This window comes from Hemiscyllium ocellatum, chromosome 35 (assembly GCF_020745735.1).
Source record: "Hemiscyllium ocellatum isolate sHemOce1 chromosome 35, sHemOce1.pat.X.cur, whole genome shotgun sequence".
In the NCBI taxonomy this organism is placed as follows: domain Eukaryota; kingdom Metazoa; phylum Chordata; class Chondrichthyes; order Orectolobiformes; family Hemiscylliidae; genus Hemiscyllium; species Hemiscyllium ocellatum.
The window spans coordinates 23,421,677-23,436,532 of record NC_083435.1 but is presented as its reverse complement, the minus strand read 5'-3'; the positions used below and the strand labels follow the sequence as shown (position 1 = coordinate 23,436,532).

Below are 14,856 nucleotides of genomic sequence, written 5' to 3'. Positions count from 1 at the left end.
CCCTGCCCCCTGTAAAAACGCCATCCCATATTCCCAATTCCTTCGCCTCCGCCGCATCTGCTCCCAGGAGGACCAATTCCACTACCGAATAACCCAGATGGCCTCCTTCTTCAAAGACTGCAAATTCCCCTCAGACGTGGTTGACGATGCTCTCCACCGCATCTCCTCCACTTCCCGCTCCTCCGCCCTTGAGCCCCGCCCCTCCAATCGCCACCAGGACAGAACCCCACTGGTCCTCACCTACCACCCCACCAACCTCCATATACATAGTATCATCCTTTGTCATTTCTGCCACCTCCAAACAGACCCCACCACCAGGGATGTATATCCCTCCCCTATCAGCTTTCCACTAAGACCACTCCCTCTGTGACTCCCTTGTCAGGTCCACACCCCCCACCAACCCAACCTCCACTCCCGGCACCTTCCCCTGCAACCGCAAGGAATGCAAAACTTGCGCCCACACCTCCCCCCTTACTTCCCTCCAAGGCCCCAAGGGATCCTTCCATATCCATCACAAAATCACCTGCACCTCCACACACATCATTTACTGCATCCGCTGCACCCGACGTGGCCTCCTCTACATTGGGGAGACAGGCCGCCTACTTGCGGAATGTTTCAGAGATACCCTCTGGGACACCCGCACCAACCAACCCAACCACCCTCTGGCTGAACACTAACTCCCCCTCCCACTCCATCAAGGACATGCAGGACCTTGGCTGCCTCCATCACCAGACCACAGCAACTCGACGCCTGGAGGAAGAGCGCCTCATCTTCCACCTAGAAACTCTCCAACCACAAGGGATGAATGTAGATTTCTCCAGCTTCCTCATTTCCCTTTCCCCACCTTATCTCAGTCCTAACCCTCAGACTCAGCACCGCCTTCTTGACCTGTAATCTTCTTTCCGACCTCTCCGCCCTCACCCCCACTTTGGCCTATCACCCTTATCTTAACCTCCTTCCACCTATCGCACTCCCAACTCCCCTCCCTGAAGTCCCTTCACCCTACCTTTTATCTTAGCCTGCTTGGCACACCTTCCTCATTCCTGAAGAAGGAATGATGCCAAAATGTCAATTCTCCTGCTCCTTGGATGCTGCCTGACCTGCTGCGCTTTTCCAGCAACACATTTTTCACCAAAGAACTATCTACTGAATCTGACAGTTCCAGGTTCCCACCACCCTTTGGGTGAAAAAATATTTCTTCATATCTCTCATAAACCTCCTACCCCTTACCTTAAATCTATGCCCCCGGTCATTAATCCTTCCATCGAGGGAAAAGTTTCTTCCTGTCTATTCTCATTATGCCCCTCAATTTTATATGTTTCTATCACTTCCACTCTCTCTGCTCCAAGGTAAACAACCCCAGTCCGCCCAATTTTTCTTTGTAACTGAAACTGTCCAGCCAAGGCGACATTCTGGAAAATCTCCTCGGCACCTTCTCCAATGCTATCACATCCCTCCTATAATGTACAAAGGTGGAGAACAGGATGTAACCACCAATTCATTCCTTTGATTAAAAACCTCTTGTTTGTTGACACCAACAGTCCTTATGATCAGGCCAACTGCACATGCTCAGCACCATTTTCTTTGGCTTGTGCACAAAGAAATTCCAACTCTAGGATTCCTCTGGAAGAATGGCTCACTTCTAGTAATGCAACTAAATTCTCAGAAACTGACCTTGTCAACCTTGTGCCGATGAATAAGTCCATCAGGTCCCAGATAGAACGTGGAGTATGCATCATAGGTTCTGAGGGTGAGGAAGGAAAGAAAAGCAACACATTAATTTCCAAGCAAGACATAGGAATCACCAATTACACTGATTGTTCAAATACCTTTATCTTTTCAATGCGACTTTGTGTGCAACTGTTTTGGCAAAGTTACATTGACAAAATTTGTAAAAATACTTTAACTTGAATTTTACACAGTTTGCCATAAAATTCAATTTGTCCGACTCTATGATTCAGTGGATTAGATATTTACTAGATATTCTGTGTCAGGTACGCTGCCCAAGAGTGAAAACAATCCAAGTTAAGTTACAGGAAGTACAAAAGATGCAAACCATTTCCCTACACGTCATGCTGAACTGTGTGCCTCAAAACATTTTTAATAATTGTTTTACAAGATACATTCTGTGAGGCACACAGACAAAGGTGCTCTACACTTGCTACATCTACAGTTGAAAAGACTTTGACATTTGCCGCTACATGGCTATTCAGTGTCGTATGCCCCTCAACAGAGTTCTGGACCTTGAAAATGCAGGTGGAGGACAACGTTTTGCACTGGCATCCACCAAATTTCAAAGGGTGCTTTTCATCATTTTGACCATTTTCACATACAGATGTAGTTGACATTTGACTCTAAGTCAATGGGAAGGGCCCATCCAGCAGAGACCTGTGATACAGAACTGCTTGGGATTAACTTGACAATTGCATGCCTCTTCAGACCTTCTTTGTAAAGGTATATTCCATACAAAGAGAAAACAATACCTCCCCCACCACAGCTATCTCATGGTGTGTTAAAAGAATGGGCAGCACAGTGGCTCATTGGTTCGCATTGCTGCCTCAGTGCCAGGGACCTGGGTTTGATTCCAGCCGGAGGTGATTGTGTGTGGAGTCTGCATATTCTCCCTTTGTCTGCATGGGTTTCTTCCCACAGTCTAAAGACCTGCAGGTTAGGTAAGTTGCCCAGGGATGTACAGGTTAGGTGGACTATCCACAGGAAATGCAGGGTTATGTGGAGAAAATAACAGGGTGAGTCTGGGTGGGATGCTCTTCGGCGGATTGGCGTGGGCTAAATGGCCTGCTTCCACACTGTAGGGATTCTATGAATGAAACTCTGAATAGAAGAAAGAGCTCTTTCCACCAGCCAGTTGCTGTTCATTTGTCAGGCATGGAGCTGAGGCATGCTGCTAAATGCCATGAGCAGACTGCGAAAGTCAATCACCTGACAAGACGTACCATGGTCAAATTGTTAGAACCAATCCTGAGAATTGAATAAACTGTCACTTAAAAAGGCATGGACAAGTCAGGGATCATCAACATGGTGTTGGTAATGTAACGTCATGCCGTACAAATTTGATTGAATTCTTCAAGTGATAAGAAGGATCATTGAGGGTAGTGAAGTGGATGTGATCCACATGAATCGTGGTAAGGCATTTGACAAGGTCCCACATGACACTGATCAAAAAAGGTAAAAGCTCACAGTATACAGGGCAATGTGTCAAACTAGTTTCAAAGTTGGTTCAATAATAATTCAAATTAAGTTACAGGAAACAAAAGATAATGATCAATGGCTACCCTTGCAAATAGAAAGCAGTTTTGAGTGGTGTTCCACAGGGCTCAGTGCTTGTTTTATACATTAACGATTGAACGTGGAGGGTACTATTGGGAAATTTGCAGACAACAAAAATTAGCCATGTAGTGGCCAGTGTAGAGGACAGCTGTCAGCTCCAAAATGACAGATGAGTTGGAACAGTGGGCAGGAAACTGACAGATGGAGTTCAACTCTGATAAGTATGAGGTGATACATTTCAGGAAACCAAACAGGCCAAGAAGGAAACAGAATAAAAAGGGAATATCCTGAGGAGTGTTAGTGAAGTGGGAGATCTTGATGTGCAAGCGCATCTCTAAAGCTAGCAATTTAGGTAGATAAGGATGTAAAGAACGCATACTTTCATTCACAGAGGTATAGAATACAAAAGTAGGGATGAAACTGTGTCAGACACTGGTGAGACCACAATGGCGACACCACAGTAGCACGGTGGCACAGTGGTTAGCACTGCTGCCTCAGCGCCTGAGACCCAGTTTCAATTCCCGACTCAGGCGACTGACTGTCTGCGTGAGTTTCCTCCGGGTGCTCCGGTTTCCTCCCATAGTCCAAAGATGTGCGGGTCAGGTGAATTGGCCATGCTAAATTGCCCGTAGTGTTAGGTAAGGGGTAAATGTAAGTGTATGGGTGGATTGCGCTTCGGCAGGTCGGTGTGGACTTGTTGGGCCGAAGGGCCTGTTTCCGCACTGTAAGTAATCTAATCTAATCTAATCTAATCTTGGGCAACTGTGTGTGTGGAGTTTGCACATTTCTCCCAGTGTCTGCGTGGGTTTCCTCCCACAGTCCAAAAATGTGCAGATTAGGTGAATTAGCCATGCTAAATTGACTTTAGTGTTAGGTGAAGAAGAAAATGTAGGGAAATGGGTCTGGGTGGGTTGCTCTTCGGAGGGTCGGTGTGGACTTGTTGGGCCGAAGGGCCTGTTTCCACGCTGCAAGTAATCTAATCTAATCTTAAAGAGTATTTGTTGCAGATCTGGTCACCACATTATAGGAAGGACTTAGTTGATCTGGAAATGGCACAAAGCAGATATACAAGAATGTTGTCAGGGCTGGAGAATTGTAGCTACGAGAACAGATAAAGGAGTTAGAGCTTTTTCCCTTGGAACAGAAAAGGCTGAAGGGTAAAGATAAAGTAGACAGGAGGAATTCCCTTGACTGAGAGTTCAAAGTCAGGAGTCAGATTCAAGCCAAGTGGCAGAAGGATTAGAGGAAACACAAGGAAAAACTTTTTACGCAGAGGGTAGTGGGGTCTGGAATTTGCTCCCTGAATTAGAAGGGCATCTGGGGGCATTGGCTTGGATGGACAAGATGGGCTGAATGGTTCCTTTTGTATCGTAATCACTTCAATAGTTTTTATCTCCTTTACCCACAAGGCTTTGAGAATATTTTACACTGACCATTGTCTGTTGGACACATGGTCAGGGTGTTTTACTAAATGAACCTTTCCGTAATAGGCAGGTGGTACAGCACAGTCCAATATAGCCAGACCCATCCTTTGTTACACTGGGGATTGGATAAAATTTATAAGTTTGAACACCAATACCGAATGGAAATGCAGGATGGTGGGGATACATTAGCACAAGTGGTTATGGATGCTATACTAAAATTCTCAAGATTCACGTCCACCAGCAAATCATTGCCAGTTAGTCCACAGTTTGCCCCGACTCGACACAAAAACCTTAGAGTCATCTCAAACCATGACCAAATGCTCTAGTATAAAACAAAGAACTTCAAATGCTGGAGTTTTGAAACAAAAACAAAGAGTTTAAGAAACCTAGCAGGTCCAGCAGCATCTGTGGATATTAAACAATGCTTCGAGTGCAGTGACCCTTTCTTTTATTGAGATGCTGACAGACCTGAGTTTCTCCAACAATTTCTGTTGTTCGTTTGTTAAAAATTCTCTTCACAGATCTAAAATTCTTTCAAACGTTGGAACTAAAAGGATGTGCAGCAACCAACACCCCCAGTGAATACTAGGCAGCTGCAGCCCATTGTCTCACCGATAGAGTTCAGTCTTGTCCTTCTTGTAAAATTTCAGTATCAAAACATGGAGCGGGAGTCCTGTAATTCTCCAGCGGACTTGAATGGTGCAGTTCTCGGGATGCTGCGTCATTTTCATAATGTCCAAGTGAACATCCGCACAGTAATTCCAAACGATAAACCGAAGCAACGTCACAACTGTCTGATAGGTGGCACGACCCCTTGGAGATAAACAAACCAAGCACAGTAAACACTAGGAAAGTTTAAACTTAGACAAGTAGGTTATGCAGTCTCTCAAGCTTGCTCAGTTACTCAACACGATGACCTTCTCCTTCAATTCTCCTGTCTCACCTGCTTCCCAGAACTCTTGATCCCTCAAGGATCTACACCAAGCTTAAAAATAGCAAACAATAGACTGCACACATGCCTCTGGGATAGAGTTTTTTTTAAAAAGATTGTGGGTTTTGTCGTCATGTGTATTCAGGTACAGAAGATCAGATTAGATTACTTAGTGTGGAAACAGGCCCTTCGGTCCAACAAGTCCACACCGACCCAGCCAGACCCATTCCCCTACATTTACCTCTTCACCAACACTACGGGCAATTTAGAATTGCGAATTCACCTGACCTGCACATCTTTGGACTGTGGGAGGAAACCGGAACACCCGGAGGAAACCCACGCAGACACGGGGTGAATGTGCAAACGCCATACAGACAGTTGCCCGAGGCGCTGTGAGGCAGCAGTGCTAACCACTGTGCCACCTAGGAACACAATGAAAACTCTACAATACCACCATATGAGGCCATCTCAGTACCAAGTTACCTCGGTACACAAAAAGCTTCGATGTAAAGTAAGAATGGAAACAAGCATTAAAAAGCTAACATTACTTCATAAAACAGTAAAAAATAAAATAATAGTTTAGGAAAACAAAGGAATAAGTTAAAAGTTCAACAGTCTTTGCTGCTGCCAGATATTGTCGGTACTGAAACTGCCGTTCCCCTCATCTCCCCTGGTGCCTTGGGAACATGCGTGCCAAGCCAAGACACTGCCAGGAGCTGCTGAGAGATCAGCTGACATATCACCGAAACCAGGCAGGGAGCCACCACTCTGCTGAGACACCAGGTCAGGAGCCACTACAAGCCCAGGCTGAGACCCACTGAGAGACCAAAACAGGGAAGGAAACAGAGGAGTGGAGAAGCTCTGATTAGAACATCCTACTCCACCATCATCTTTACCAGAAGAATGCCAAAGATGAAAACTCAAAAACACTTATCTCTGTTATAAATGACCAATCCCTTATTCTGACACTGGGTTCACACCAGTAAAGGAGGGTGGCAACCACAAACATCCTTCTTCCAAAGGAAAGGGGTAAGGTCAAAATCAAATCCCTACAGCCCAGACAGCGATGCTACTTTTTTTTTAGGTAGAATAAAAGAAAAGCGAATGGTAATTGTGCAGAGAAGCTTTGTGACATCTAAAATACAAAGAAGAATTCATGCAAGCCATGCGACCTAGATAAAGCAGTGGAAAGAAAGCCAGCTAAAATCATTTTAATATTCTGATGGCAGATCTTTGAAGAACTGGGATTGGTTCAATACACCACAAGACCACAATAGACAAATTAGATTTATTTAGTCTCCTCCTTTGGGAAATATAAATTAGATTTGTTGCGGTCTACTCATTCTGAAGGTAGCAAGCAATCAAAAGACAGAGTTCCATCATGTTGTTTTGCTTCCCATGTCACTTCTCACTCATTTTAAAAGGTCTCTCACAATAGGGGACAAACTGATGACCGGATAGAAAAATAACTTGTCACAAACCAGGTCATGCAACGGTACCTCACCCAGCAAGTTGCAACATAAAGCAGTGGGCCTACTTAAACCACAGTCCCCTTCTTGAACTGCTGTCATTAGTGGAACATCTTCAGGGCGGCATGGTGGCTCAGTGGTTAGCACCGCTGCTTCTCAACACCAGGGACCTAGGCACAATGCCTGCCTTGGGCGACTGTCTGTGTGGAGTTTGCACATTCTCCCAGTGTCTGCATGGGTTTCCTCTGGGTGCTCTGGTTTCCTCCCACGATCCAAAGATGCGCAGGTCAGGTGAATTGGCCATGCTAAATTGTCCATAGTGTTAGGTCAGAGGGAAATGGGTCTGGTTGGGTTCCTCTTCAGAGGGTGCAAAGGATTCCAGGTCAGTCCTTTAAAACTTAGTACATTGTGAAGCCTCAATAGTTGAGCAGGGAGCTACAAGGACACTGCTGGGAATTCTAATATAAGAGACATAATCTGGTCCTATATTAAAGCTACAATGCTTCCTTTGGGACCTTCGTAGGACAACATTAGTACAATTTCCTTTCATATGAACAGTTTCAAATATTAAACCATGCCTGCAGCTGCATTTGACTAGCTCTGGATGGAGTGTCATAGGCGGCAATTACCCAATGGAGATTTCTCAGGTACACACCTAGATGACTGAACATGCAACAATAGATCAATGATTTCACCTTTGCTATGTGAAAAATACAAGAACCGCAGCTAAGTATATATGGTACTAACCACAATGACCGTAGCTACAGCCTTGAGACAAATAGACTTATATATCCAACTGAGAAAACAAAGCTCCAACTTCATGTCACATCAGAACGTCAGCATCGACTCGTGCTCAAGTCTCAAGAATCTTCTGACTCAACAATGTACATTTATACCTTTAACGTATAAAATGTTCACAGCAGCTGTGTAAAATAGACATCAAGCCACATAAGGATTAGGTCAGATGACTAAAGGCATGGTGAAAGAGATAGGATTCAAGAAATGTCTCAAAGGAGGAAAGAAATATGGAGTGGTGAGATTCCAGAGCTTAGGCCGTAGATAGCTAAAGGCACATTTCCCAATAATAGAAGAGATCAAGAATTGTTGACATTCAACAGATCAGGATTAGAGAAACATAAGGAACTCAAGATTCTAGATTGTAGAAAGAGACAAAGCTTGTGTCTTGGAGAAATTTGAAAATAAGGATAAAAATCCGAAAAACAAAACGCAGTGTTTGTTAACCAAGGAGTCAGCATAGGTCAGGAAGGGGAGGCAAGAGAGGAGGGAGAATTGAGTTTTTGATTAGGGAAAACAATATACCAGTAGAGAGAGAAGACATTCTTGAGGACTCATTCACTGAGTCCACATGAGTAGAACTGAAAAATTAAAAAAGATTACTTTGATATCATTGTACAAATGACTAAATATGTAAGGAGATTGCAGGTAGCTGTAAGAATACGGTTGTAATACTAGGGAAATTTAACTTTCCTAACATCGACAGAGACTACCATTGTGCTAAGGACTTGGATGGAGAGAAATTTAAGTGTTCAGAAAGAATTTCTCATGCAGCATGTAGATTGCCCTACCAAATAAGGACAAAACTTGACTTCTAGTTGGGAAATAAGGCAGGGCAAATGACAGAAGTGTTAGTGAGGGAGCAATTTGGAACCAGTGACCATAATTCCATTAATTTAAAATAGCTATGGAAAAGGATAGGTCTGTTCCACAAGTTAAAGTTCGAAACTGGGGCAAGGTAAATTTGATGGTCTTAGACTGATTTTTCAAAAGTTGATTGGGGGAGACAGTTTGCAGGCACAAGGACGTCTGGCAAGTGAGAGCCTTTCAAAGGTGAGTTAATGAGAGTTCGTGGGCAGCATGCTCCTGTTAGAGTGAAGGGTCAGACTGGCAGGAGTGGGAAACCCTGGACGACTAGTTATTGAGATACTGGTCTCGAAAAAGAAAGCATATAACATGTATAGACAACTGGGATCAAGTCAATTCCTTGAGGGAGTGTGTGTTTTGGGGCACACTTAAGAGAGAAATCAGGCTGGCTAAAAGGGGGCCGTGAGATGGTTTTGGCACATAAGATAAAAAGGAGAATCTAAAGAAATTCCAGAAGTACGAGGACGACAAAAGAGTAACTCGGAAGAGAATTAGAGCCTCAAAAGATCAACATGGGTCATCTACATGCTGAGCCACAAGAGCTGGGTAAGATCCCGAAATGAATATTTCTCACTGGTATTTATCGCCGGGAAAAGTACGGATGGGAGGGAACTTGGGGAAATAAATAGCAATGTCTGAAGGTGACACTGGAAGTCTTAAAACACAAAGGAAGATAAATATCTGTGACCTGGGGGGATCCAAGATGGCGGCGACCCAGCAAGACTGAGTCCACAGTGCTCTACCCAAAACTTGGGAAAAGTGGGCTATCCACCCCCACCACACTCACTAAACCATTTATAATAGTTGTTAACCTTAAATAGTTACCTATTAGTACATTTAAATAGTCTAATACTAGCTGGAAAATGAGTAAAGGGAAGGGAACAGGCGGCTCTAAGAAAGCAGGGACCCCTCCCCCACCCTCTCCCTCTTCAGCTGCAACAAAGGTGTCTTCAGCTACTTCAGGAGATTTACCAATGAAGATGAGCTTTGAGGAGATGTTTGCCAGGTGGGAGGCAAAGATTGATGCTTTTATCGATGAGTCTCGGCAGAGCAGAGAAGCACTATCAGCCGAGCTGCAGAAGCAGGGCAGAGACATTCAGGAATTGGGGTGCCGAGTCAGAGAGGTGGAGTCGAAGGCCGCAGCCTCAGAGACTGGGATAAAATCAACAGCCGACCACATCCGTTTTCTCGAGAATCGAGTCCAGAACCTAGAAAACCACATTGATGACCTCGAAAATCGATGTCGTAGAAAAAATATTCGGTTGTTGGGCCTGCCCGAGCAGGAAGAGGGAGGTCAGCTGACAGCATTCTTAGAGCATTGGCTGCCACAACTTTTAAATCTGCATAATGGATCAGGCCAGGTAAGGGTAGAATGGGCCTACCGGGTCACAGTACGTGGGCCCGGCTCAACCCAGCGCCCACGCCCGGTCCTGTTCCAGCTGCAGAGCTATAGGGAGAGGCAGATGCTCCTGGAAGCCTCAAGAAATCTGGGAAAAGATCCCCAAGCTATGACCCACAAAGGATCCAGGATCATGCTGTTCCAGGACTTCTCCCCAGCTTTGGTCCGAAAGAGGAAGGCATTCGATGAGGCGAAGAAGCGTTTAAGGGACTTAAATATCCAGTACTCCTTACGATATCCAGCGACGCTACGCCTTAGCCACGAAGGATCCATATATAACTTCGGATCACCGGAGAAGGCTAAGGAATTCTAGGACTCTCTTAAATAAACTGTAAGAGATTGTGGACGCTGGTCTGCCTTTCCCATTATTTTGGTTTACATCCCTTCATCTTTTCTTATCTTTCCCCCTATGTGTGTATGTATATATATATGTTGGGGCGTTTGGTTAATGTTGATGGGGAGAGGTGGTTACCTTATTCTATTTTACTTCAGTTTTTAGGAGCGGGGTTGTTTTTCTTTCCCCTGTTATTTTGTGGTATTATATTTAAGTATTACATGTTGAGATTGTAATCTTATAGTTATATATGGTATTAATATTCCCAAATATATTTAGATGTGGGTGTGGGTGGGGGTGGGGTGTTCACTGTTAACTCTAGCTTTATATTATATTTGAATTCTCCTCATTTTATTGAGGAACACCTGGGTCAAGGGTGGGGCACTGGTTGGAAGAGGGTAAGATGGACTGTGGGAGAGGAAGTGACGCTCCCTGGGAACAAGGGAGAAAATCTCCAATTCGGAATGTTTTATATTTTTTATACTTAGAAAGAGTTTTTTGTTATATTGTTTTGAGTGTATCAGAGAGTCTTTACTTTTGTAAATCTTGTATGCTCCATGCTCGGGATGTTCTAGATAGGGTTTCCCCTCCCGAAGGGTCTCGGATCTGTCCAGATGATTATGGCTGAACAGACGGTTAAGTGGTGCACCTGGAATGTCAGGGGGAGTAATTCGCCAGTTAAAAGGAAGAAAATATTATCAAATCTTAAGAAGGAGAGAGTTGATATAGCTCTCCTACAGGAGACACACCTGTCGGATAAAGAACACTTAAAATTACGACAGGGCGGATTTGATCAGGCCTTTTTTTCCTCTTAATTCAAAAAAAGCAGGGGAGTCGTTATCCTTGTCCGGAAGAACTTCCCTTTGAAAATTCTAAATCAGATAAAAGACGAATCTGGACGATATATTTTGATTAAAGCCCTCATAAATGGAGAGGAATATGGGATCTTAAATGTATACTGCCCCCTGGCACACCCCTTTAAATTCATAACGGAAGCTTTTTCAAAACTGATGGCCTTTGGTGCCCGTCATATAATTATAGGGGGAGACTTTAATTGTATTATGGATCCAGAAATAGACAGGATTCCCAAGAGTGCCGCTGGAGTATCTCCCAGATCTAGACACTGGCGGACCTGAATAAAGAATTAGGATTGGTAGATGTATGGAGATGTCTCCATCCACAGGGTAGAGATTTTTCTTTCTACTCTAATCCACATAAATGTCACACAAGAATTGATATGTTTTTTGACCCATCGATTTTTCTAAACTCTATAGCAACCTGGAAAATAGGTACTATAGCAATCTCTGACCATGCCGCTGTATACATGGAAACTAAGGTAAAGAACAATGGGACATCTGCTCGGCATTGGCGTATGGACCCCTTCCTGATGAAAGATAGCAAATTTTTAAAGTACTTCTCCCAAGAACTTAAAACATTTTTAGAAATTAATACTGGTACGGCTAGCAATCCGTCAATGATGTGGGAGACCATCAAAGCTTATGCACGAGGTTTGATCATCTCCTATTCAGCGACCCAGAGGAAAATGAAGGGAGAGCAACAGCGTCTGCTCGAAGCTCGCCTAAAAGCAGCCGAAACAGCATACGCTGATAGACCTTCTATCACAAAATTGCAGAGGATTACAGCTCTTAGGACAGCTTTAAACACCGCGCTTACTCAAACGGCTAAAAGGGAAATATTATTTGCGAAACAAAGATTATATGAATATGGCGACAAACCGGGTAGATACTTAGCATTTCTTGCAAAGAAAAAGAAAGCCCCTCAAACTATTCCGACCATCAAGGAAAGTACAGGTACCCTGACTCATGATCATAAAAAGATCAATGCGACCTTTAAAGAATTTTATTCTGAACTATATAGATCGCAGGATTGTGAAGATAGGATTAGGAGGATGCAGTCATTTTTTAAAAATTTGACCTTCCCGGGAACAGGTGTCGGCCCTAAATACCCCTTTAACAGTCCAAGAAATACTTGAGGCAATTAGGCAACTTCAGAGCGGAAAAGCACTGGGCCCGGATGGTTTTCAAGCTGAATTCTATAAAGAATTTACAGGAATATTGGTTGACCCACTTATGGATATGTATAATTTTGCACATAGTCAGGTCTGTCTCCCGCCCACGCTGAAAGGAGCAAATATTTCTCTTATCCTCAAAAAAGGAAAAGACCCAGAAGATTGTGCATCTTACAGACCAATATCCTTACTAAATGTAGACTTTAAAATTCTCTCAAAAATGTTAGCACTAAGACTAGAAAGGGTACTGCCATATATTATAAAGGAGGACCAGACGGGATTTATTAAGGGCCGCAGATCATCCAATAATATCAGAAGGGTCTTGAATATGATCCAAGCCTGTCATCAGGGAAAGATACCAGGAGTAGTAATTTCATTGGATGCGGAAAAGGCATTTGATAGGGTTGAATGGTCATATTTATTTTACATATTGGAAAGGTTTGGCGTTGGACAGGTGTTTACCAAATGGGTTTCAACATTGTATAATGACCCCAAAGCAGCTGTTATTACTAATGGGTTAAGATCGGATGGCTTCAGTGTGGGTAGGGGCTGCCGTCAAGGATGTCCTCTCTCACCATTGTTGTTTACACTGATAATCGAACCATTAGCAGAAGCCATCCGGACTGATCCTAATGTAACGGCCCCGAGGATTGGTACAGGTAAACACAAAATTACCCTCTATGCAGATGACGTTCTCTTATTCCTCAGTAATCCTTTAATGTCAGTGCCTCATCTAATTCAAGTTATTAATACATTTAGTGCATTCTCAGGCTATAAAATTAATTTTTCAAAATCGGAAGCCATGCCAATGGGTGGTCTGGCTATGATACCCCACTTAATGGACGGATCCCCTTTTCCCTTCCGTTGGTCCCTGGAGGGCTTCTTATATTTAGGTATTTTTATCACGCCAGTATTTGATCAAATGTATAGGGCTAATTTTGTACAATTAATGGAAAGGATAAGGCAGGACCTCCAGCGATGGAGAGACCTTCCGATTTCCTGGCTAGGGAGAATAGCATTAATTAAAATGAATGTTCTGCCCCGTCTCTTATATCCTATGAGAATGCTCCCGCTGATGCTGCCAAGGCTAGCCCTACGTAAATTATATGGCTGGTTGGGCTCCTTTATTTGGAACCATAGACGGCCCCTTATTAAGCTGAAGAAGCTACAGCTTCCACAGTCAAGGGGAGGACTGGACTTCCCAGACTTTAGGAAATATCAGTTAAGCTCCCTACTAAGTTACATAGCTGATTGGGTTTCATCTGATCCACAATCAATTTGGCTGGATATCGAAGCCTCCCAAGTAAAATACCCACTTATTAACCTTTTATTTTCAGATAAGAGGAAAATCATTACAGACCACTGTAAAAATCCCATAATATTAAACACAATTAAGGCCTGGAATATAATGCGGCAAAATGAGGGTAACTCACATAAAACATCCCCCCATGCACCAATAGTAGGCGCGTGGGGATTCCAACCGGGGATTACAGATGCCACCTTTAAACTCTGGAGATCCAGGGGCATCTCATGCTTAGGGGACCTATTTAAAGATGGGATCCTGATGTCCTTTGAGCAGCTGCGTCTGAAATTCGGAATACCTAATGGGGATCTCTTTCGATACTTCCAAGTTCGAGATTATATACAGAGGAAGACTACATTAATAGATAGTCTTTATAAATCAGACAGAGAACGTAATGTCTTACGACCAGCGGGGGCATCCTCCGTTAGTACTATATACCATTTGCTACATGATGGAGTCTCAGGAGACATGGATGACCTGCTTAAAACATGGGAGCAGGACTTGGGGCTAGAAATCTCTGAGGATATGTGGAATGACATTTGGGAAAATGCTAGAAGAATTGCTATCTGTAACAGAACTCAGGCTATCCAACTAAAGATACTTCATAGGGCCCATATAGCTCCGGCTCGACTGGCAAAATTTAAGGCAGGAGCATCTCCAATGTGTCCTAAATGCAAAATAGAGGTGGGTACTCTTGTACATTGTCTGTGGACTTGTCAGAAAATCCGCAGATACTGGACTAAAGTGGCAAATACCCTGACAGAAATTTTAGGAACGGAAATTAGTGTGGACCCTGTATCTCTCCTTTTGGGCTTTTCGAACCTCTCATCTCTGGATATGCATGGGAAGAGACTATTTTCTATTCTCTCTTTCTGTGCAAGGAAAAATATTTTGGTGAACTGGGTGGCTGAGGGCCCCCCCTGGACTTTCAAATTGGCACAGATTAATTATGGAATATATCCCCCTTGACTTCCTCACAAATATGGTGCACCGAAAGACTGAATTATTTTATAAAAT

At 43.7% G+C, this 14,856-nt stretch overlaps 1 protein-coding gene across 1 annotated transcript in view; it reads right to left on the bottom strand.

The window, feature by feature from the left end:
- c35h6orf136 (chromosome 35 C6orf136 homolog) overlaps window positions 1-14,856 on the bottom strand; it is a 35,266-nt gene that overhangs the window by 7,082 nt on the left and 13,328 nt on the right. Inside the window, exons 5-6 of the mRNA XM_060850658.1 lie at window positions 5,325-5,525; window positions 1,675-1,744 (exon numbers count right to left, since the gene is read on the bottom strand). Of these exons, the coding sequence (XP_060706641.1) occupies window positions 1,675-1,744; window positions 5,325-5,525 (271 nt within the window). The remainder of the gene's footprint in view (window positions 1-1,674; window positions 1,745-5,324; window positions 5,526-14,856) is intronic.